General features: G+C 40.5%; 2 protein-coding genes across 3 annotated transcripts; both read right to left on the bottom strand.

Annotated features, from left to right (window-relative positions):
- Positions 1 to 905: 905 nt before the first annotated feature.
- polr2m (RNA polymerase II subunit M) lies at positions 906 to 5,409 on the bottom strand. The gene is made up of 4 exons (XM_016662229.1): positions 5,035 to 5,409; positions 2,430 to 2,951; positions 2,115 to 2,337; positions 906 to 1,459 (listed from the first exon to the last, which is right to left on the bottom strand). The coding sequence occupies exons 1-4, from the start codon at positions 5,142 to 5,144 to the stop codon at positions 1,316 to 1,318; spliced, it is 999 nt and encodes a 332-aa protein (XP_016517715.1). The 5' UTR covers positions 5,145 to 5,409; the 3' UTR covers positions 906 to 1,315.
- Positions 5,410 to 8,513: 3,104 nt separating this feature from the next.
- On the bottom strand, positions 8,514 to 22,585 carry myzap (myocardial zonula adherens protein). Of its 2 annotated transcripts, none has more exons than XM_016662228.1 (14): positions 21,966 to 22,585; positions 21,030 to 21,098; positions 14,328 to 14,414; positions 12,451 to 12,615; positions 12,259 to 12,351; positions 12,067 to 12,180; positions 11,830 to 11,982; positions 11,401 to 11,526; positions 11,082 to 11,210; positions 10,901 to 10,995; positions 10,688 to 10,793; positions 9,774 to 9,857; positions 9,439 to 9,500; positions 8,514 to 9,345 (listed from the first exon to the last, which is right to left on the bottom strand). In XM_016662228.1, the coding sequence occupies exons 1-14, from the start codon at positions 22,038 to 22,040 to the stop codon at positions 8,796 to 8,798; spliced, it is 1,908 nt and encodes a 635-aa protein (XP_016517714.1). In that variant the 5' UTR covers positions 22,041 to 22,585; the 3' UTR covers positions 8,514 to 8,795. The 2 variants fall into 2 exon arrangements, with proteins under 2 accessions (XP_016517714.1, XP_016517713.1); XM_016662227.1 differs by having other exon boundaries at positions 9,439 to 9,545; positions 21,966 to 22,583.
- Positions 22,586 to 22,831: the final 246 nt, after the last annotated feature.

Raw genomic sequence — 22,831 nt, 5'->3', positions numbered from 1 at the left:
TGACCGCTTGGATTTCCATCTCAGTGCTGTTTATTTATAGAAATGCTGGAATTGCAGACTGAAGGTGATAAATGAGGAGGATTTTTTTATTTATTTTCCTTGACATTTCCTTATCTGCATCTAGGAACTATTCCACATAACTCAAGTGTGGTAGTTAATCACATCTCTGTGGTTTATGAGGTCTGTATTTTCTTTAGATGGGACTTTCTGCAGGTCATAACATGCATTCAGTTATAAGAGAAATGGGCTAGAAAATCATTTTTACACTACTAGTGTTCTCAGGTTTAACATACAAGTTAAAGGTGAAGTAAAATAAATCAGAGTGATATTTACATCACTTTTAAAAGCTACCAACAGTACGCAACCAGCTGGGCTTCCTTAGAAATAACATTTTACCAACTGAATGAATTTGATTAATTACATTTATACCTGAATTGAATGTTATGTAACTGAACCTATATGTTATATTTACTGCTATAAATAGGATTTATCACATTTGAGAGCTAAAGAATAGAAAGCTAAGGTAGCGTATAGACCCCCAGTCCAGCAGGGGGTGCCCAAGAGCACTTTCACTTTGCTCACACGGAAGCAAGATTTGTCAAGCTTATTTTAAATCTCTTCAAAGGTTTGACTCGTAAATTTTACGTAATTTTCCACTCCTGTGGAGTGGATAGTGGAGCAGTAAACATTATTGATAGACAAAAACTGTAATTGTAACTGTTCTACAAATGTCTACACAAATGAATTAACAGGATTAAACAAGTCTACCTGGCCATGACTTTAAGAACCCCTCAACGGAGCAAATGTGTTTCATAAAGACAGAAAATAAAGAAAGAAAACAAACAAACGCAGCAAAACATGCCTCATTCATTCTTGTACTTGTAGATCAGTAAAGACAAATCCAGTGAGAAGCTCAAAATTAAGCTTTATTAAGTTTTGTTTGACATCTTGTAGCTCTCAGGCCTGTGAAAAACATATAAAGGTGTGAATTAATTGTTGCATAGTGCCTGCTGCTGAAGAAATCCTCAACACAGTTAGGCTGAAGCTTCACATGAACCACACCAGACTGATCATTTTAAGACTCCTCGTCACTTCAATGTACTTTTATACTGGCAAGACTTTGCAACATCCGGTCCAAACATAAATTAAGTGACAATCAGTTTCCTTCAGTGTTTGACGGCTAAAAGCTATTCACAGTGAGGAAGGACTGATTTTCTCTCTGGTCTTGAAATGGGAAACCCTGAACCATGAGGTCCAAAGCCTCTTTCCGTCAGAGGCCAAGGTTACACTGTTTTCCCAAGCTGTCCATCCAAAATCAGTCCTCCTCAGATGAGAGGTGGGCTCCTTCATCGTGAACCTCTCTGTAGGTGGCCATGGGGCCGCCGTCAGGAGTGTAGCTCCCCATAGAGATCTTCAGTCCTTCAGACAGTTTCTGGGCAGCCAGTTTGGCCTGCAGCTCCTGAAAATAAACCCCAACACAGAAAGACAGCTGACATGAAAAGGTTGGTAAACAGAGAACCAGCAGCAAAGCTAGTGGTGTTAAAACCTTTAACTATGAATGATAAAGAGCCAGAAGCAGCAGCAGCAGCACGGGAGTTTGGCTCAGGAGTCTGGCAGTGACAACCAGCGACTGGATGCTGCCCTCTACTGGTGATGGAAAAGAACTAAAGCCAACTCTATTATAAACGACAAAAAATGTGAATTAGCCACTACAGTGCTTTGCTAAAGTATTCATGCCCCTTAAACATTCACGATTTTGTTTCAAACCAACTCAAAGAGGAATAGTCATAATATTCAAAGCAAATGGATTCATGGTTGTTGTTTTTTTTTGCTTGTTTGTCTTTTTTTACAAATCTGAAAAGTATGGCATGAACCTCTATTCAGCATTTTTACTTTGATGCTCCCAAATAAAATTGAGCACAACCAATTGCCTTTGAAAGTTGCCAAATTTATGAAAGAAATACAGCTCTAGACTCTTCTTCAAATACCTGAGATGTTTGTTAGAGAACAAGTGAAGAAACAGCATCATAAAAAAAAAAAAAAAAAAAAAAACAGCAGACAACAAACAGATAAAGTTGTGGAGTTGTAGTTATTGAGAGAAAGTCAGCACCAACCTGCTGTTTCTTCGTCTGTTCTCTGACAAGAGCGGCCGACTCTTCTAAAGACAGAAGCTGTGCTGGGCTGTGATGAAGAGGAGGGAGTTTGGCTGCAGTGATGTCATCCAGGTGCTTCCTGTCGCGCTCCTTCCTGTCCAGAGCGGAGAGCGGCGACCCAGTTTCAGAGGAACGCCCAGAAGATAAAGATCCTGATGGAGAGCCGTCATGTCTCTGGGGAAGTCTGGATAATATGGAGGAGAAGATGGTATTCATCAACAAAGTGAGAGAACATTGAAACAAGAGAATGACACTCATGAAATTATGTGCTCTTACTGATTTGGTTTGAATTTTTGCTTCTTGGGAGCTGCAGACCTCTCGGTTTTTTCTAAGACAGTCATATAGTGAGGCTTTTTAGCCGGCTGCTTTACAAGAAAGTAGTTATCTTTTGCCTTGCTGTTTAATTGTTCATTTAATTCATCAGGTCTTGCTTCAAACAGAGTAACTCTGTCCAAGGCAACCACAAGATCACTTTCTTTGGTGTGATCAGAGTTCACTGCAGCTGTCTCTGCTGTGGAGACACATTGATTCTGCTGCTTGTCCAAAGATGTGTCCTGTGTACCATCACCTGCACCACCCTTAATCTCTTCATTCAGGCGTGAAGCTGCTGGTGTGAAGGGTGCAGCATGGTGCTGGTAAGAGAAAGCTTGGTGATACTTGGACTGTAACTCTGCTCTGGCAGCAGACATCAAGCTCTGCCTCCTCTTCTCCTCACTGCACTCTTCAATGGCGAGACGCACTTTCTCTGCAAAGTCTTGGATTTTCTTTCCGTTGTCAGGAAGAGTCTGCAAGAACCGCCTGCATAACAAGAAAAATCTGTTATGCTTTACCTTAATCAAACAATAGACGTACACTGATAACAAACGTTACAGATGCCACTGTGCAACAATTTCTGCATTTTCAACACAAAACACAAATCATACACAAATATACAATCAGCAATGTCTTGAGTACTTACAATGAAAGAAATTTAATCCTGCACAAATAAAATAGAGAAAAAAATCCACTTGTTTAAACAAAAGAAAATAAAATAAAAATATAAAAAACGTAATTTACAAAGAGAAAACTGATTTGAAATTAAAATAACCAGAGAAAAGCATTATGTCCACTAATAACGGTGAATATGAACGGCAGTTACGAACGTTGCGACATTTACGAACGTTGCGGCAGTTACGAACGTTGCGACATTTACGAACGTTGAGGCAGTTACGAACGTTGCGGCAGTTACGAACGTTGCGACATTTACGAACGTTGCGGCAGTTACGAACGTTGCGGCAGTTACGAACGAAACGGAAGTTGCAGCAAAAAACACATTGATGACTAATATTAACACAAAATATACTAACATGTTAGCAGTGTAACAATATTTAAATACAGGCGTAACAGCCGCGACTTAATATGCCAGTTAAATACATCTATAATCACAACGGCGAATACACGACGGAAAACATGCAATCTACCGAATACAGACAGAAGCTAACTACAAAATAACTGTCCGAATTACATATATCACCAGTAGCTTGGAAAACTACAAAAATAATTTCAATATATTTGCTTTACATTGTAAATCACTTTTAGTTTGTAAGAGTTGCCTTTTATTGTGCTTGTGAATCACAGAGGTGACAACTATTACTGTGATGCCACGGCCAGAGCTCGTTTATTCTGAACTGCGCATGCCCAGAGCCAGAAACTACAACCTCCCCAGCAGACCAACAGTGGCACGATAGTGCCCTATATTATATAAAACAAATAGAAAAGAAGTTAAACCTGAAGTATGTGCCTTTAAAAAATTTTTTGTTTTTTTTTGTTTTGTTTTTTTACATATTCATTAAAACTGTCGTGACAGTATGGTGAAAATAAAATCAAGAATATACCATATGGTGAATATAGTATATTCACCATATGGTATATTCTTGATTTTATTTTTCTGTAGAAAAATAAAATCGAGCTCCTCTGCCTTCTCCCAGTGCAAACACACAAAATACACAGCTGAGTCAGAAACAACCAATCAGAGTCAGGAGGGGGGACTTAGTGCTGTCAGTAATTCATGTGTATGCCACTCACACCAACAGCAGAGCCTGTCATGACTCCTTAGGCTAATTAGCAAGGCCACTAATCACAGCGGATAAACACTTGTCTTGGGAAAACAACGTTGGTGGAGAATGCTAGATATTGAGCTCAGTGTGCTAGCTCTATAGCTAGCACATTGAGCAGCATGTACAAGAGCATGATTGACAGTGCTTATCCTTAGCCTTCCCCCTGAGTCTGATCTATTAGTAACATGCAGACCTAATCACACTTTTAAGAACATATGCTGAGTCAGCCAGTTGATATGGTTGTCCTGCTTCACTTCAGCTTGATCTCATTGATTCAGGCCTGCATACAGCTTCAACACATACAGCCAATTCACATGAAGGCTTTTTCTTACATATTTTATTTCAAAATTTCATGTTTTTAAAGCCTCTAATTTCCAGAGTTGTCAATCCTTGTAACCTTTTATGAGGTATAAATATAAACATAAACTTTCAATACAGAACCTGTAAAAAATATAAAATAAAATAAACAGATTGATTATGTGATAGATGGATGAATACATAAACACATTCTTATCCACACCTGAAACGTATTACTTTGCCAAACTGAGACGAAACCCTGAACATAATAAAATTAACTTTTTCCAAGTGGAGCTCAACAAAAAACTTGTTACAAAGGCATTATTAACATTTATTTATCCCTACAAGTGTGTTTTTAATTATCTAAAAACACACTTGTATGAGCTCAGTAATCCATATTTAGCTAAAATGAGAGTAGACACAAAAGGTACAATTGAAGAGAGAAAGCGAATATCACCACAGCTGTCATTGTGTTTTATTGTACTTACTTGTTAGATAGGATCTTTTCCTGCCGGAGCAGCAGCTCCTGGAGCTCCTCTAAGCTGTGGCTCCTCAGGTCTCCAACCTGTCCCTGCCGCTCTGTCCACGGTGAGGACATCGCTACTCTTAGCTACTGACAGCCATTCGCTAACAGCGGCAGCTCCGGTTGAAAAGTCAACATCAACATGTACCAAATCTAAAAAAAACAGCTACTAAAATACAGATTCTTAATCATTAAAAAGACCTAAAAACTTCCAGAGAAGAAGGTTTCACTCCAAAGCACACACGACCCAATAGTATTTGAAAGTAGAGTCCGTTTTCTACTTCGTTTGAGGAAGTGAAATGTCACAAACTACGCTCTATCGCCCCCACCGTTAGACATTCATAAGTAGGTCGTTTCCATGGAAGCAAAAGAAGCGTATTTGCTGCCCTCTTCCGGTCAAATTTGGTTAACAGCACCACCATTGAGATTTTATGGATGATTTTATGCAATATTCGCGTTTTTTTCAGGCATAGTGGCACTGATATACAAGTATTTTATCTTATTGTATTACAAATGATGTGTTCTATTGTTTCAAAATTGTTTCTCTATTGTTTCAAATTAATTTCTTCATTACACTTGCATTTTGAAAACAACAAAACAAAAAGAAAACTCTTTGAACTGGTCTAATTTTTTTCCTCTATGAAAGTAAGATGTTTTCCTTTATTCCAAATGTTATGACAGTTAAATATTTCTTGTCTATTATTTCCAAAAGTGGAACTCATACATTGTATCAATTTATTACTGTCAGTGAAATACTTCAAGTCTTTTATTTATTTATGATTGTGGCATACAGATGTCGTGGGCTGCACAGTCATTGAGAAGACTGGTAACTGGACAGATGTCCAGAAGACTGTCATTATGACTGAGGAAATGCCAAAAAAACGTTGTTAAAAGGTCAACAGGATTCAATTGTAAAAATGTGTCACGTACTTAAAGATCTCACAGAGAAGGTATTATCTCTCAACCAAAAATGATACGCAATAAAGGTAGAATATGCTCTGATTTGATGACACCAAAACTGAACTTTCTGTCCTACATTCAAACTAAAACCAGCCAAGCAAATCCCAGACCAAGCCGTCCTCTCAGTGAAACATGGTGGTGGAGAAACAATGCTGTAAGGATGTTTTTGTTAAGAGTTAATGGGAAGATGACTGGAGCAAAAAACAGGACAATCTTGGAAGGAAATCTGTTAAAAATTTTAAAAAGGTCTGTGGTGAAGGTTGTACTTCTAACAGGAAAATGAAAATAAACATAAAGCCTGAGCTACAATGAATACAGTAGATCAGAGGATATTATGTGATTTTTCTTCACTGTTGCACTACCTTGTGTTTGTCCTGATGAAACACTGCGGTTTGTTGATATGTGATAAAATGCAATCCCACTGCAGGTTGTAAAATATCTCATATGTTCAGAGGAATGTTGGTGTTTAGATATTTCTCGTTGGCTGACCACCAGTGAAACCAGTCTGAACTTTTCCAGCTTCGCAGCCTCAGATTTTCCACAGCTGCATTTCCTGTCCGGATGTTTTCCAACCACTGAACCAAACCATTTCTCATTTAGCTCAGCAGACAATGGCCCACACTTTAACCGAGAAGTTGCAGCTGTGTCCCTCACAGCCAGTGTCAAAGGTCAAAATCTGTTGAAATGAAGTTTTTTTTTTCTTATATTCTCACACGGCTGCAAAGTTTAAAAAAAAAAAAAAACAGCAGACTTTATTTCTATTATGTATTTACAAAATTCAGTCCCAATATGTTTATTAATGAAATTATAAATCCTACTGTGTAGTTTAAAACATTGATGCTCCCCCCATCCAGTCAACCAGATTTTGATTCAAATTTCTCTCAGACTATCTGGATTCTTTTTGATGAAATCTTGAAGTTTGGATTTATTAATTTATTTACACACACTTCTTTCCTGTGAGAACCATGCAGTTGGTTTATTTGTGTAAATAAGCATTTAAATCACTTCCAAAATGTTTTTTTTTTCTGTCCACATTTTACGTATTTTTGACACAACCTTTTTTAAGTCATCTATAAAAGTACTCTCAGTCACAATCAGTCTGTTATGGCACAGAAGGTGGAAAGCAATGCTTGTGGCTCAGTAATGGCAGTAACTTTATTATCAACAAAAGCACAACTGCAAATTCTTAGTACTCAAAATGTCCAATAACCCTGTTGTCAATACAGATATTTATTCCCATCACCAATATGAGACAGTAGGATATGTACACAAAGGCACAATGCAAGTTAATAAATATTATTTACAGGGCATGAACAACAGCAAAATATGTCATTTAATATATACAAATAAAAAACATTTAGAAATACCAACAATAACCATATCAATCCCTAACCAGGACAGATATTTTTAGCTCAGTAAGCGTGGAAAATGGGCTACATCTGCTGTATATAAAAAGACAATAAAAAAATTAATTCAGTTTATTACACCCCACTGAGAGCAACATGTGTTATTACAAAAGCTGCTGACTTCATACATCATCAATAACACTCTTTTCCATCATGCCTGGCAGAGGCAGTAAGATGATTTTAACTTTCACCGTTGTGATCAAAAATCAGAAAAAGTGAAAATAGTTCACCAGGGGAAACAAAGAACGTGTTTCATAAACTTCATTTTTACTTGTGCAAATCTGTTTTGAAAAGCTTTATCCATGGTAAATGAGAACAATAAACAGGACATTTTCATTTTAAATCCAAGTGAATTACAGTTAAGCCCACAGGTGTCCATACTCCAGACGGATTTGGATTTAAAGTTAATGTAATTTAAACCAGAAGTTTGTTTCCAGTTGGAAAACACTTTAAGAAGAGTATTAATCTAAAAATAAAAGTTTATATTTAAAAACGGCACATTGAAAATGATCAATACCATTTCCAATAATTAATAGAAAAGCTTTTTATGACAATACAAAACTTTTTATAATTACTGAGCAGGTTTGTGCATGTTTTCACTGGTACTTGGACAATGTTTAAGTTTGTGTTTTTAAGGTTGCAAGGCCTCCCAGACTCAAGTCCCACACTCAGGTGAAAGCTCAGACTTTGACTGGGCCACTGCAAAACATTACTTATTGTCAGAAGAAACATGATGGAACAAGTAAAGGTCACTTCAAATATAAATCTGCCACTGAGGTAGAGCTGGATATTTAATCAATAACAATATATATCACAGCCCACATGATCAATATTAACAGATTATGAATCTGATAGAATATTCAATATTCAATAAATAGAATATTCACTGAACTCAGAGCCAGAACTGCACAGCATTCTGGGAGATGTATTTAGAAGAAAGGTTTTAGCCACTCTTTGGTTACCTAGCAACACATTCCTTCTTTGGTCACCTAGCAACGACCTGTTGAGTAACTTAAGCAGCAGCAGTTTAAGGTTTCGCCGCTCAAACTGCTGAAAAAAACAAACAACATGGAGTGAAAACTGAGAGTAAAACAGGAAAGGTCCTGCCACCAATTTGGCAATATTTTAGATATTTAAAACAAAAATATAAAACGCTCAAGTTTTTCAGCTACATTCGTCCAGCCCTACGCTGAGGGATGTGAACAACTTTGGGCTCAACTGTAAATGACCCGACTCAGAAAGTTGCATATTTTCTCCTGAAGGCGTCTACAAGATCTGATAAACCAGAAAAAATAAAAAAAAGAGAGCAAAATAAATGTAATTATTTAGAGCTTCCCAAACGTCGAACCCTGTAAATCAATCAGTGCTTATCCTTCAGGTTGTGTCCAATCAGTTTCATGAAGGGTGAGGAAACCTGTAGCCTTGATCTCGGCCGAGAAGACAAGGTGGAAGACGTGACCTGCGCTTTGGTTTGAGTAGCAGTGTCTGCTTTCGGCTCTGCATCCACCTCGTCTCTCCTGGACGGGACCGGACCCTCAACGGGGTCGGACTCAGAGGACACACCGTTCATCGCCGGGTTGCTGGACTGCAGGTACTGGCTGTACTGACCAGGAGAGTACTTCAACAAACTGGTCTCCAGCCTGCTGGGTGGAGGGTTAGTCGAACTGTATGTGTGAGGCTGGATGGGCGTTGTTAGTCTGAACGACGGGTACTGGAGGGACGACAGGTAGGAAGGCCGTGAAGAGGATGGAGCCCACGGTGTGGGCGATGATGGAGGTTCTGTCGGTGACAGAGGTTGAGTGGGTGATGATGGGTTAACTGGTGATGAAGGTTGGACACGTGGTGTAGGTGATGAAGGTGGGGTGGAATGAAGATGGACAGATTCAACATCGTGCTTCTGCACTTCATGTCTGTAGTCACATGAAGTAACGTGAGAATTAGAAACCAGTTTGGACCGAAGCACCAAACACAATCCGGGCGCCGATCCAGGCGCCCACTCCTACCTGGGGAGCAGATCGCAGCCTATTCCTACGTCTCGTCTTTCCAAAATCTCTTGAGGCCTATTCTGTGTGGACATAAAATACTTCAGCTTGTCTTCTAATTCATTATTCTAGGAAAAGGGAAACAGGAAACAGCACCATCAGGTCAGCATCATGCAAAGGACGGCAGTCACTTTACATGGAAAAAAGACGATTTGACAGGGGAAGTGGAAAACACACACACTCACACACACACATCGCTGAAAGACCGGGATATCCTGCGCTCATCAAATCATCTGTAGCCATGCAGAAGGAAGCCACACCTTAATTTAAACACTCTTTATTCCTCACAGCCTTACCTCACACTCCACTATAGCGATTCTGTCAAGAAGCTCTGAAATGAACATGTCCTTCTGAGCAACCTGAGCGCGCAGAGACTCAACCTGCACAGAACAGCACAGTTAGACACTCCCAATGCTCGGCAGGGGTTTCTAGATTTAAAACGTGACCTTCTTTGAACATTATTTAAAATCCGGCATGAATTCCTGACAGCTTTAACCTCTGACCTGTAGCTATAGTTGACCTCGTGACATTGTTTGAATAATTTGATTGTTTTTTTGGACGCCTTTAATCTCACTTATGCAGAAAGGTTTGCTTTAGTTCTTGATGAAACAAGAAATCTTTCTCATTTTAACAAGATTTTAAGAGGTTTATGTCTCATTAAAACCAAACTATCTCCACTTTTGAGTAAGAAAGGGCATAACAATAAAACAGCAACACCTGCTGGGATATACAGAAGGAGAGAAGGAGAATGTATGCCTTTTTAAAAAGTCGTAATCTGTCAGAGGAGCATATTTTATCTGTTAGAATGAAACATAAAACTTAACTCGTTAAAACAGGATCGTTTTTCACCCCCGTTAAACAAGATGCTGCTCCTGAATTTATTTCAAAGCTCTGGCATTGAAGCACATTTCCAGAGCTCTAGAAGGCAACTAATAACCTTAAAAGTAGAAAACACTTTATATTTCCTTCAGAGGAAGTTGAATTAAGGTGCAGATTTTCTGATGCACAAAAGCCACAGACTAGACCAGGGTTGGATTCTCTTGGATTTACATCAAACTTTTTGGCACAGATCAGCAAAGTGAAACTGAACGGGTGTACCTAATAAAGTGTCAGGCGAGTGTTTTTGTTTTCTATGCCTTGTTCTCAGCAGAAAGAGGATCTGAAAGCCTTTTTATGGACTGTAATTAAAGTGACAAGAGGTCTTCCTCACTTCCTCGATCATTGCCTTGACCTTCCTCTGCTGGCAGAACACCATGTCATTCAAGTGCTTGATTCGCTCTCGCAGATCCACGGCTTCTTCCTGCAGCTGCTTCGACCTGAAGCAAACATCGAGGATTTGTGATTATTTTTTTCCAAGTTTGATGTTTTGGAGAAAAATCTGAAAATGGTTGAGACTGAAGAAGAGGAGGAGTTTAATTTTTACTTTTTGGCTGCGGCTGCGTCCGTTTTGTCTGTCAGCTCTAGCAAACGGATCCGCTGTTCGCACTCCTGCAGCTTCTGCTGGAGTTGGCTCTTCTCCTGTATAACATGTTAGGTTTCGTGTTGAAAAAGACTTTAAAAAGAAACCAAACCCAAAACCGCGCCTCATCAGAAAGCTGCCTTACCATCCCCATGCAGCTCAGGAGACGCTCTACCTCGACGATCCGCTCGTCTCGCTCAGCAATCTTGGCCTCTGCAGTCGTGAGGTTCCTCTCTGCTTCCTCCAGCCGCCGGATGTATTCGTCCAGCTGGGCCTGTGTGAGCAGAAACCCTGCTGATGCTCTGCTCGTGTGATTTGATCGTCATTAGAAACTAGCAAAATGCGATAAAAATCTAAGCATTTGAAGCATCTGGAGTAAACATCCCTGTGCTGGTGGTAAAGGGTTTTCCCCTCTTATCTGTGAAAACAGACCTTGGTGAGCATAAGCAGCAAAGAATGCAAACCTGTAGGTTTTCTATCTCTTCCCTGTGTTTCTGTTGTTCGCTCTGCAGCTTTTCCTCGTACTCTCTCTGGAGCTTTGTGGTGAGATCCTGCACGGCGCGGGTGTTTGCCTCCCGTGAAGACTCCACCTGAACAACCCAAAGCACAGCACATTTAAGACCGCTCTCAGCAGACGGGAACATATTGGAGCTGCACTGGGAGAAGCAGATAGAGCTCAAATCTCAGCTCTGTTGTGCAGAAAAATACTGCAAGCAGAGGTCTGGGGAGTTATTTTGATGATGGGTTTGATTTTCTGATAAACTCATGCAGAGAAGCTCCACATGTGAAGCGTCTGTGTGTTTGGCAGCTGGCATGCGGCCTCTCATCAGCTTCGCACATCAGCTGCAGCAGATGTTTGCAGATCTTTGGACATGGTGGATTTGCAGGATCACCTGAAGTCTGAGCGTTTGGTTCTCAGCCTGCGCTGCGGCCAGCTCCCGCTCCTTGTCCCTGAGCTTTTCTTCAGTTTTCTCCTTTGCGCTCCGCAAAGTCTTCACCTCGTCTTTCATGTCCACTCTGTTCTGACAGTTCTCCAAAAGGGATTTCTGAGAAAGGAAAAAAAAACACATATGGTTTCTGTACCGGCATGCAGCTGTCAAATAAATACAAATCCTCACATGATTTGCTACCTGCAGGCTGATGTTTGCAGATATGAGGGAGGTGTTCATCTGATCAAAGTTCTCCATGGCTGCGCTACGAACCTTCACCTCAGACTCCAAAGTTTTCCGGTGGGCGTTGGCAGCCTGGAGAGACGCAGGCGTTTTTATTATTGTTCAAGAGTTTGATCAGTTTAATAACGTGTTTCTGTTATGATCCTTTACCCTGATTTCTTGTGAAAGCTTCTCCATGGATTGCTGCATCCCTCCAAACTGCCCATACATCCGTTCTCTCACTTTTTCCAGAGAGTCCCTCACCTGTTTGCAGAAACCAAGAGCATACAGACGTTACCAGCACAGAAACCTAAACTCCCTCGACCTGGCGAAGTGAAGGCCGCTCCGCTTCTGTCCACTCACCTCCCGGATGTACCTCATCTCGTCATGAAGGTGGTCGACGGACCACTCGCGTGCCATCAGCTCCTGCCGCCTGTCCGTGCTCGTCCTCTGCACTACGCCGTACACCTTGGGCCCATGATGCTGCGCCGAGGTCGCCGGCGCCCCATTGGTTGTGTCTCTGAGGTGCTGAGGGAGACAGGATCACAGCGGTCAGGTTTCTGCCCCCAACCTCCACTCAGGCTGACTTCTGCCGTCTTTGAACTCAGGATTTGATGTGAGGACATGCACGCTTTCAGGTTTACGTGTCTGCATTTGGATGCGCATATGTATGTGTGTGTGTGTGTGTGCTTGATTAGGCGTTTGNATGCACGCTTTCATGTTTACGTGTGTGCATGTGTGTGTGTGTGTGTGTGTGTGTGTGTGTGTGTGTGTGTGTGTGTGTGTGTGTGCTTGATTAGGCGTTTGCAGCACTGCTGCTGGTGAGAAACAGCAGGCTGGTAACAAGCAGCTAAAAGGGGTGCAGAGCAGAGTGCACAGGCGGTGTCAGGTTTCTGCAACCCAGAACATGAGCTTCTGCCGTTTCTGCCTATTGTCCCTCGATCAGCCAATGAAAACAGACGCACAGGCCCAGCATGGCGCTGGGACGTCGACATAACTAAATAACAATAGTGATTGGTGCAGATAAATTACCAAACTTTGAGTCAGATCAGGTTTCAATGAATATTTTATAGGATGTTTGAAAGAGAAATTGGTTTGGGACTCATAGTCCTTTAAACAGAGCGAAGTCCAAAACGCAAATAATAATAATAGTAAAAATCACAGTAGAGAGCAATTAAACATTCTTACTTAAATGTAAGTTGTTATTTGCTCTTATTGGATTTAGTGCAGTCAGATTCATTAACATTCATTCTGCAACACTTGCAGATTTCGTAGAGCAACAGCATCACTGCACGGAAGAAAAAGAACCAGAAACGTCTTTGTGCTGAAATAAAAGGTAATAAATACCCAAGGCACTCATTAAAGCATGTTTACAGGTAACTGTAAGCAATAAAATTTATTGTTTGATTAAAAATGGCCACCAACCCGGGGCAAAGATCAGAACTCATTTTCCTCCAAAATAATCTCTGGAGTTTTGTTTGTTGGCAGGAATAGGAGCCAAAAAGCCACCAGACAAGAACTCTGGTGTTTATTTAGCACAGAAAAGACAAAGATTAATCACATAAACCTGCCTGCACTTATCATTTTAGGAATTTAGAAAGACATTTTCTGTGTTTTAAGAATTGTTTGGCAAAGGATCCAATGGGCCAACGTCTGAAGTTTAAAGTTATTTTGCAGTATAGTTATCATTTCATCCTTTTTTTAGTAATTTTGTTCCATTATGCAATATATGAAACAACTATTCATTAACAATTAAACGTTTAATCTCCTCTAAAGAGGATGCCGTATCTCAGGTATTTAAATGATAACATACCCTAACCCAAACTTTAGATTCCTTCACAATAAAAGGAGACACTAAATAAACACAAACATCTTTGCTTCTTCAGGCAGAGGAACTAATTTCAAAATAAACAAAAGCAACACAGACAAGAGCACCAATATGTAAAGTAGATCCAAATTTAATTAACTCTCTGGGCATTTTTAACTAAATCGTGTTCCAGAGGCAGATGTTCCATTAAAACACGATTTCATTTGTTGCTTTTCTGACGTCCTGTAACAACAACAGAGCTGCTGAATGAATCTCCACGGTCTTCCAGTGTGAACAGAAATGAACTGCTACAGTCGTCTATTGTTCCCGGAGAACGGATGGGAAGATATTAATGACATCCTGAGAGTCGAGAGGAGAAATGTGTTTGTAGGGCAACAGCAACCTGAGTCTCTGTGGCTTTTGTTGTGTCTACCTGCTGAGGCGCCTCCATGCCAGCCGGCCGCTCTCTGTGGATCAGACCGTTCTTCTTCTTCCATGTTTCCTTGACGTGATTTTCCGCCTGTGGACAGAACAAAACTAAATTAAAGACTGACTCTGTGGGCGATTTCTCATAGGCTTTGTGAAAACACAAAGTTTGCACAAACTTCTGAGCAAAATTGACTTTTGTCATGACTCTTACAGGAAGCAAATGTTTATGCTGTCATTAAATGTCACCTCTAGCTGTTGTTTATGTTTGCTAGGTTGTGTTTATTGTTTAGATTGCATCAAGAAGTGTCATAATATGCTGAAAATATCCTTATAATTTGAACTTCACAACAAAAAGTAAGCAAAATAACCCACAATAATCCAAATGATTCGATCATGACTGACTGTGATCTTCATTTTGGTCTTCTCTGCATAATCTGAACGTTATTCCACCAAACTACACAAAGCTGCAACGTTGCACTTTATACCTTCATTATGCAACTCAGCCTGAGAAAGATGCTTTCACAACCAGACCACAAGCAAATAAACTCTGGGACTCAATGGTGCAGGATGTAACCATCAAGTTGTATTTGTCCTGATGGTCTGTCATAACGTCTGCATGTGTTTCTGTGGAGGAGCCGTTTTTGTCCCTGCAGTTTAAATTGAATAAATATTTGGAGCTCTGTTTGCAGATAGGGCAGCATTAGATCAGAGACGGAGCAAGAAGATCGTCTCAGTTCATGAACCGTGTTTGTAAAACTTCTGAACCCAATAATCTGGTGATTGTCCACCAAAATCCTGGATCAGCGTCCGTCTGTTTTCACTCAAAATGTTAAATATACTTTCTGTCATATTCATTTCATGCCTTAATGACGGTAACGTCTCCTTCAGTCCAGCGAGCAAACTTGCACCAGTTATTTCTCCACTTCAGTAACTGATTTGTCCATCTATTGGGATTAAATGTAAAGAAAATAAATCTGAATGTCCAAAGAAAATGGACATTCAGTGACTGAAATTGGTCAAAAAATACAATTATTCTTTCCTTAATTTAACTTTTATATATAGAGAAGATTTTATGATCAGTTTATGTTTGAATTCACTTTATTTTTTTAATAATTTAGTATGTTTATTGTCCTGTTTCCTTCCCTACCTCTGCATGTTTCTCCTTTTGTTGCACATTGGCACAATAAATCCTGTATTTCATTTCTATTTTGCTTTATTTTGACATTTATCATTTTATTCACTCAACCCAGAGCAGGAACTAGTAGAAACTTCCAGAGAAAGTCCTATTAGTTAATCTAGAGAAACTTCTCACTCAACATCTAGCATTAAACTTTTAATATAAGTTTAACAAACCTGGAGAAACTCCTGTTAGTTTACAAATTACAACAAACTTAGAAAGTACCATCTAGTTTTGTCAGAACAAGAATCCAGAGAAACCCCTGCTAGCTTATAAATTACAGACTTCTTATTCTTAAACATGGGGAACTAATTTGTAGTTTTATACTCTTTCCTTTGGTTTGTTGTTTTTCCTTGTAAAGCACTTCGAACTGCCTTGTTGCTGAAAATGTGCAATATAAATAAAATTACCTTACCTTTAATCAAAGCAGCCTGAATTTAAAGGAGTTAATGCATTTTTTAGTGAGACAGATGAGCAACACATTTTTTAGGTTTAAGATGTGACCAGTCAACATTCGCTGCTCATTCCAGTTCCTTCGAAAAGTGGAGAGAAAACGGTGTCTGGCTTTTTGACATTTCAAAGATCAATATCTAAACAAAATGAAACACGAGGGTGGCAGTGTCAGGATGAAACTAACTGCAGCGAAACTCAATAATGAATGTGTTAGTTGTTGTTTCTATCCAGTCTCATTGAGCTTTAGCAATTTTGTTTTGTTTTTCTCCCTGGATGTGCAAAGCTGCTGGTGACACCAAAAGATCTGAGGATCTAACTGCAACCACACTTCAATGTTTTATTTGTAATTTTAAAAAAGTGCCTAAACATGAAAAGGCTGAATGGGATGTGAATATTTTTGGAAAACTCTGAATTAAAGACGTTCGGGCTCAGAAGTGGGAGAAAAACGACTGATTAAAGGTTGGGAAAAGCTCCTGCCATCTAAAAACATCCACAACGTATTCCTTTATTACACAATGCTTAATCTTTTGTTTCAAGACGAGTCGTATTAATAAAACTTACAAAGTAGTTGGAGAAGGAGGCCACAGTTTCGCAGAGATAAGAATGAGGAGGAACAAGAACAAAGACGCCAGTGTTGCCTCTTGGACGGCGCAGGGCCTCACATTTCATCACCACTTCATCTACAGAAGACGCGGCGGCGTTGAGAAACGGCGGCGGCCGCTGATTGGTGGGGATGTGAATTCCAGCAGATGTGAGGGAGGAAAAGTTGCATCTTTATGCGCTGGCAGCATAAAGATGGCTTTGAATCCAGCTTTGAATCTGACAGTGTTTGACCACGTGGTGGGGTAATGTTTACCCAGGTTTACAGCTGCATCCATACAGTTCAGGTGGTGAACAGGTTTCCTTTGTTTTCCAAGGCTGACCTGAATTGCATCAACGCCGCTGTAAACTACTCATGCAGCGCATAGATAAACATCTAAATCTGGCTGAGCTGGGAGTCACATGACTGCTTCCTGAAGGAGAAAGCTGCTGATTTCCAGCACAAACAACAACGCCTCACTTGACTTCACAACACAAAGACCCTGAGATGTGGCTGAATCGTCTGGAGACACTGTGAGCCGTAAATGAGGCAAACCCTAACTCTGCAGGTTTAGCAGCATTTTTGTGCAGCTACTTTAGTCTGTACGCTGCAGTGATGATGCATTAGATCACAAAGTCACAATTCTGGATTGTGTCCACAATGAGTCAAGCTGCGGGCCACACCCTTTCTAATTTTACAATGTGAAGCTGCTTCAGTGTGCGTTTCTGTCCCAACAGGCATCTCCCCCTCAGAGTATTTTGGTCATTTCCTTCCTCCCTGATTAACTTCATAACTTCCTTTTATCACAGCCGGACAGACCTAGATTTGAACTCCGTGGTGATTATGCCAGAGGTTATCGATAGTAAAGAGAAAACATGACGGTTTGCAGCACTGTGAACCTTCACGGCTCAGATCAAGCCTCAGCAGAAACCTGTGCAGATAGAAACTCCCTCAGCTTTCATTCCTATCTGCAGAAACCTCAGAGATATTTTGTGAACTCGAGACCTGATGACCTCATTCTCCTCATGATGAAGCAGATTTTTGATCAAAATGTTCCAATCTTTATCTCCTAAACAAAAAGAAACTGCAATCAGCGGGAACACTTTGCTCGGTTTAGCCAAGGAGACTTTTGGAAGTTTTTTTTACACTTTTTAAAGATATGAAAACAGATGTCGCAACTTCCACAAGTCAACACTGTTCCAACTTCCAGTGTTGAAATTATTTCAGGCATTTTGACTATTGCACCCTGTAACACTTTCAGATTTTTCCCTTCAATCTAAAAGTCTTTGTTGTGTCAGTGGCGCCTCACAAAGGGATTGTTAAACTGTCAGGCAAACTTTTCTTTTTACCTAACAAATCATTTGTCAGCCTCTTATTAGCAAAAGGAGGCTGACAGCAAGAAGACCATGAAAGTCTTTTACTTTTAGTTTTTAATTTAAATGGACTATTTTATTAATTCATCAGGTTTCTTCCCACTTCCTGCTGACCAACCAGTGTTGGGTCAGCTCGACAAACACCAGCAGGCCTGAGAACCGGGCGTCTGTTTTCACCTGCCATCTCTGCAGTTTCAGAGCTGCAGCAAACACTCCTCTGTCTCCTACACAGGCCTGTCACAATAGGCAATAAATCAATTTATAGTGTGATAAATGAAAACAAGCTCAACATTTTCCATTATCATTTTCTCCTTTCTGTCTCGTTCTACCAAAGATTAAATGACAAAAATCTTCAGGCTGGCGCTTTGGTCTCAACCAGCTCCTTTCTTTGACGGAAATTTTAGTTTGCAGAGACATTTACGCCTCTTCTTGTTTGTTGTTTTGATTATGTGTTTGTATATCTAAAATGTCTCCCAGTTCCATTGTTAAATGCTCATTGAAATGCAAAGTTTATTTATATGAGTATGTGTTCTTGCATTACTACATTACTCTGAAATTGTCTCAAAACAACAAAATTATCGTTTATCGCAATAACTTCTAGATCAAATTATCATCCAGAAAAATGTAGTTACCGTTACAGGTCGAGTAACGCCGAGTGTGTGTGTGTTTCCGGTCTGATCTCTGTCTTCTCATTTTGCACTCTAAGAACACAGGAAAAATCCCCAAAACGGATCCGACTGCTATGTTTCCCTACACAGCAGGAAACAGAGGTTCGTCTATGTAACTTCTGCTGTTTTGTTCTACAAAGATTAACTTAAATACTAAGTAATATAAATGTGCATTTATACCCACTCATCCCAGTTATTTGGATAGTTGGCATTTAGGCTGTAGAGATTCACTACGACACAAAAAAGAAGCCAAAAGGCATGCAACATGATTTACTACTTGACCCACATCCTGGTAGCAACAATCATTTTATCACCTTTATTTCTTTATAATTTAGAAAAACAGCTCTGCACCTAAAAATCTTAAAACTTCACTCAGAAACGACCAGGCTGAAATCTAAACACCACATCCGCAGCCCAAATAAAACTCTCCTTGTGGAGTTTAGCCAATATGTTTGACCTAGTTTTCTTTTTTCTTTTTTTTTACAGCTCAAGTGAAAACTTCCATAGAGCACAGAGTCAGTCCTCCAGTTTATAACTGTTCCCTGGTTTAGGTCATGAAGACTGTGTGCAGAGCTTCACTGGGTTTCCAGGGCTGAGCAGCTGCACTCAACCTTACGTCACTCAGTGTTGTAAATGATGTCACCGCTGGGCTACAGCGTTCTCTGGAGGAACAAATCACATTTCTGTCTGATGATCAAACTGTCAAGTCTGGAAGTTGCAGCTGCCAGAAGAAGAGCAACTCTTTTCTGACTGCATCTACGTTTAGCTGGCTGCAGGCGGAGTCATGAGGTGGAGCTCTCCTTCTGGATCTTAGTTCCAGCTAAACCAATTCCTAATATTTCAACAGCTTTTTTCCACTCTTTTTGCAACATGACCAGCGCACAAAGCGAGGTCCATCATACTTTAATAAAACTGAAAAGAGTCCCAATTTTTAAGATCATTTAGGGCAGAGATTATGATCCTGGCCTTCTGTCCCACATCAGTGTCTGACCTCAGAAATAAGGAATGACCTTTGCTTTCTGGTAGAAGGTCAAGCATTTCCACACAAAAAGCTTCACCTCTTTAAGGCCTTCTTAAAGAGCTGAAGCTGGTGACTCAATATGTTTGCAGTATAATGCATATATAAACATGGTTTTGCAAAAGGAGGGGCAAGAAATGCCACCAATTGATCACAGCTCAATAAATATATAAAAATTACATTTATGTGCACAATAAAAGCTGCTTTAAAGTATGAATTATCTAATAAGTGCAATATTCACTGACTGTTAGATTTGGCTTTGCTGCCAAGAAAACTTTACACCTACCAGAGCCATAAAAACGTATCACAGCTTAACTTTATCAGAGTTACTTTAAAGTGTTTTTATTTTTAATTCATGGACATTTGGTAACAAACTTTCTTTACATTGTCCTGCAGTAAATATATTCACGTAAACAGTTCTGCAGGTTCTGCCCTGCTGCCTTTCCTGTTTTTGTTGAACAAAACCCAGCAAAACATCTGAAAACAAGTTCTGGTTGGTTTAAAAATAGCTAGAGGTCATTAGTTTTACATCACTGAGACATTTTACATATTTATTAATAAGCTTATTTGCAGAAATGTGAAATTCTCTATTGCTTAAGGGGACTATTTTATTGTTTTAAGACTGATTAGAAGGTTGAAAATGATCGCTCCAAACAGAAACAAACACCTTCCTTTGTGAGAGCCGTCACGGTCCCACCCTCCCAAACCAAAGCACGCTCAGAGATTACTCCGACTTATCAGTGTGGAGGTGTGGCGGCGAGATGACCACTCTGCTCTCTGGCCAAGGTTCACTCAAAGCATGCCACAGTAATGCAGTCAGGCTGCTGCACGGCGAAAGCAAGCGCAAACCTCTTGAGAGGCAAAAAGCAAGCAGAGGAAAGTTCTCCGTTCTCACGCTCTCACTGTCGGACTTGGGATCAGATCCGCAACACAAACAAAGCCTGTGTGAGAGCCACCTACAGCAAACACCCACACAGCCTGCAGCGACCGTAACTCACACTGCCTCCTTTAAAAATATCTGCCGCCTTTCAGCAAGCTAATAATTTTATGGGCTTTTTATTAGCGGCCGTGTGTCTCCGCTCGGCTCGGCTGGTGTGTGTTTCTGAGTGTTTTCTCCTGGATCGGCCGAGCTAGCAGAATGCTCTGATGCTATATTTGAAGCAAATGTGAAGCAGATGTTTGTGTATTATTAAATCCACACGCCCTTCGATCATGATTGCATAACTGGACCTGATGATGAAAGGCACAAATCTCAGATTCTTCATCTTGGAGCTAAAGAATCAAAATGTGGGGAGAACGAAGAGGCTTCCCAGTTAGAGTAATTTAGTTTTCTTCAATTAAAGGTTTAACTTAACTTGATTTAATAAAGCTTGAGCTGCCTGAATCGGACCGGTGCGGCTTACTGTGGAATGTCACTGTGAGAAACTTCAGACTTACTGTGTCTGCAGTTTTTTCCTCCTTTTTTCCATCATTTCCTGCAAGCAGAGTCAACCTGAGGACCCTCCTCTGGAAAAAAAGGACATTCAGAAACACACTGCAGTGAGAAAATGTTATCCTGAAACAATCCAGAGTCACCAACATCTCTGCCGTTTATTTATAGATGATGAATGGCAAACAAAGTTTATGTAAATGATGCATGTGAAAATGTCAAAAAGCAACATCTGTCATGCCACGTACAGCACAGTAAATGCTGTTATGGTTAATTTCCAAGCTAAAAGGTTAGCAGTTAATCCTGCTTATTTTTTGCCATAATAAAAAAACCCTGCAGCATGCAGCATTTAGATTACACTGCAAAAACATAAACTCTTACCAAGAATTTTACTGCAAATGTAGTACACTTGAAACAAGGCAAAACTAACTTATAAGTAATGTTTAAGCAAGATATGGGAACTTGTTTCAAGCCAACAACGCCTTGATATTGATCAAAAAGTATGAGATTATTTCACTCCATGTTTTAAGTGAAACAATCTACAAGTGGGATAAATACTTTTTCATCGATATCAAGGAATTACTGACATAAAACTAGCTCCAAACTTTACTTGTAAACTAGTTTTCTCTTATTTCAAGTGTACTGAGCTATTTGTACTGTAAACCAGACCAAAAACACAGAGTAAGATTTTGTGGTTTTGCACTGTAGAAATTAAAAACTGGCTTATTTTATCCAAGAGGCGTTGGAATAAACATGACATCCCTGCCTCCTGCCCACTGGGCTCCCATTACAGGCTTGTGCAACCGAGCACATCCAGCAGCAAACCATAACCCACCAACCCTGAGAGTCAGGGGGCTGTAGATGTAGCTGAGAGAGACTCAAACAGGAGGGAGGAGAAAAGCGCAGAAAACTGAAGAACAGAGGGAGAGTTTCATCTTTCTTACCTCGCTGGAAGGAGTTGCAGAGTCCTCTGTGGTGGTGGTGGTGGTAACCCTTGGTCTTGAACCGTAGCGAAGCATGTCTCCTCTACTCTCTAGTCCTCGCTTGTCTTCGTCTCCCTCTCTCCAGCCCCCCGTCTCTCCCACTCTTCCTCTCACTCTCCTTCCTGAGTTCCGCTCAGGCTCTCAGTCCGACCATCTGCCCCCGGCTCCAGGCAGCGCAGAGGAGGGAAATTCCTCTCAGTCAAGCCTACAGAGGGAGTCCACGGGGCCCCAAGGTCCAAAGGTCCCCTACCTCTACTCCTGATTCACCCTGTCTTAGTTAATGTCTGCTGCTGAGACTGTACGTCAGTCACCTCCCCTGCCTCTCTCTGGCAGCGTGTCTGTGTTCCCATCAGACCTGTCGGGCCACATTTCACCTGTCTCCCTCTGCTGCGCTCCTCCTGCCCCGAGAGGTGGACTTTCACAGGGCGGGTCCTCCGCCCCGGGGCTGGGGCAGGTGGAGCGGCGCTTATCAGATACATGTGGCCAGCAGGAGGGGCTGAAGCGGCGGCGGAGCCTTTCATATTATTAGAAAACTTATTCAGAGTGGCACATTAACAAAAAGAATCAACATATTTTCAATTTATTCCAGTTGTGTTCATCTAAATAGCAGCAACACATCTAATATTACCTCACTTTATGAGTCGAAGAGATCCAGACGTACACAATCATATACTCACATTAGCGCTGGACAATCAACAATATATATTGCGATAGACACGTGATCAACATCAATAGATAGTAGAAAATAGATAAAACATTCAATAATTTCACTGAACTTCGAACCAGAGCATTCTGGAGGATGTAGGGCAGGGGTGTCAAACTCAATT

Source organism: Poecilia formosa, unplaced genomic scaffold, assembly GCF_000485575.1.
Source record: "Poecilia formosa unplaced genomic scaffold, Poecilia_formosa-5.1.2 Scaffold363, whole genome shotgun sequence".
NCBI classification, from domain to species: domain Eukaryota; kingdom Metazoa; phylum Chordata; class Actinopteri; order Cyprinodontiformes; family Poeciliidae; genus Poecilia; species Poecilia formosa.
Note: the sequence above shows the minus strand (reverse complement) of the source record. Positions and strands in the feature narration are given on the sequence as shown.